Below are 679 nucleotides of genomic sequence, written 5' to 3' on the forward strand. Positions count from 1 at the left end.
ATATTATCTTACAAAAAGAGAGATGGAAGGTACGGCATGTTTAGGATTCTTTTCACTTTCTCTCCCCTACAAGGCGTTTCATTCTCGTATCTTCTCCGTCTTTCTCTTATCTTTGGTAACGATAACATATTCTTCGGGGAGACTGCATAGCCTATCCGAGTCAGTATAGTTTCTTGTCCTTCCTTACGTGTATCATAGGCTTCTCTTCTTCACGTATAGATACTTGGCCTCCTCTCAAGCTCCTGTGTATATACATGGAGCGACATATACGTAGACATACATCGTCACTATCTATCTGTCTTTAGTTTTTGATCTATCTACTGCGAAAATTGTCCGTGAGACGTAGGAACTCGTGTTAGACGTGTAATGAGAGAGCTCGTCAGAGAAGATAGGGAGGGCGTTGCTTTTCTTTCACATGCAGCGTCTTGTAAAGTTGCTTTTGCCTCCCTCTGGTTTGCTGTGTAGAAATGCATCAGAAGGCGAGAGAAAAAGAAGCGGAAGATGCGAAAAAGGCTGGAGAGAACGGAGAGGTAGGTTACTTCTTTTCGCCCTCTATATGTTGAATTCAACCAAGTCTTTCTCGTAGTAGCCGGACAAGGTAACTATGTACTCTTCGCTTTCATTGCTTTCAATTACCCGGCGCTACGTTCAGAATATGTCTATCTATCCATCTCTCTAT

The 679-nt window shown here is 42.6% G+C and overlaps 1 protein-coding gene across 1 annotated transcript in view; it reads left to right on the top strand.

Annotated features, from left to right (window-relative positions):
• Window positions 1-36: 36 nt before the first annotated feature.
• The window catches only part of CSUI_002974 (josephin protein), a 4,768-nt gene continuing 4,125 nt past the window's right edge, over window positions 37-679 (top strand). Inside the window, exon 1 of the mRNA XM_068063172.1 lies at window positions 37-530. Within this exon, the coding sequence (XP_067924853.1) occupies window positions 468-530 (63 nt within the window). The 5' untranslated portion in view covers window positions 37-467. The remainder of the gene's footprint in view (window positions 531-679) is intronic.

Source organism: Cystoisospora suis (genome assembly GCF_002600585.1).
Source record: "Cystoisospora suis strain Wien I chromosome Unknown contig_1253, whole genome shotgun sequence".
NCBI classification, from domain to species: domain Eukaryota; phylum Apicomplexa; class Conoidasida; order Eucoccidiorida; family Sarcocystidae; genus Cystoisospora; species Cystoisospora suis.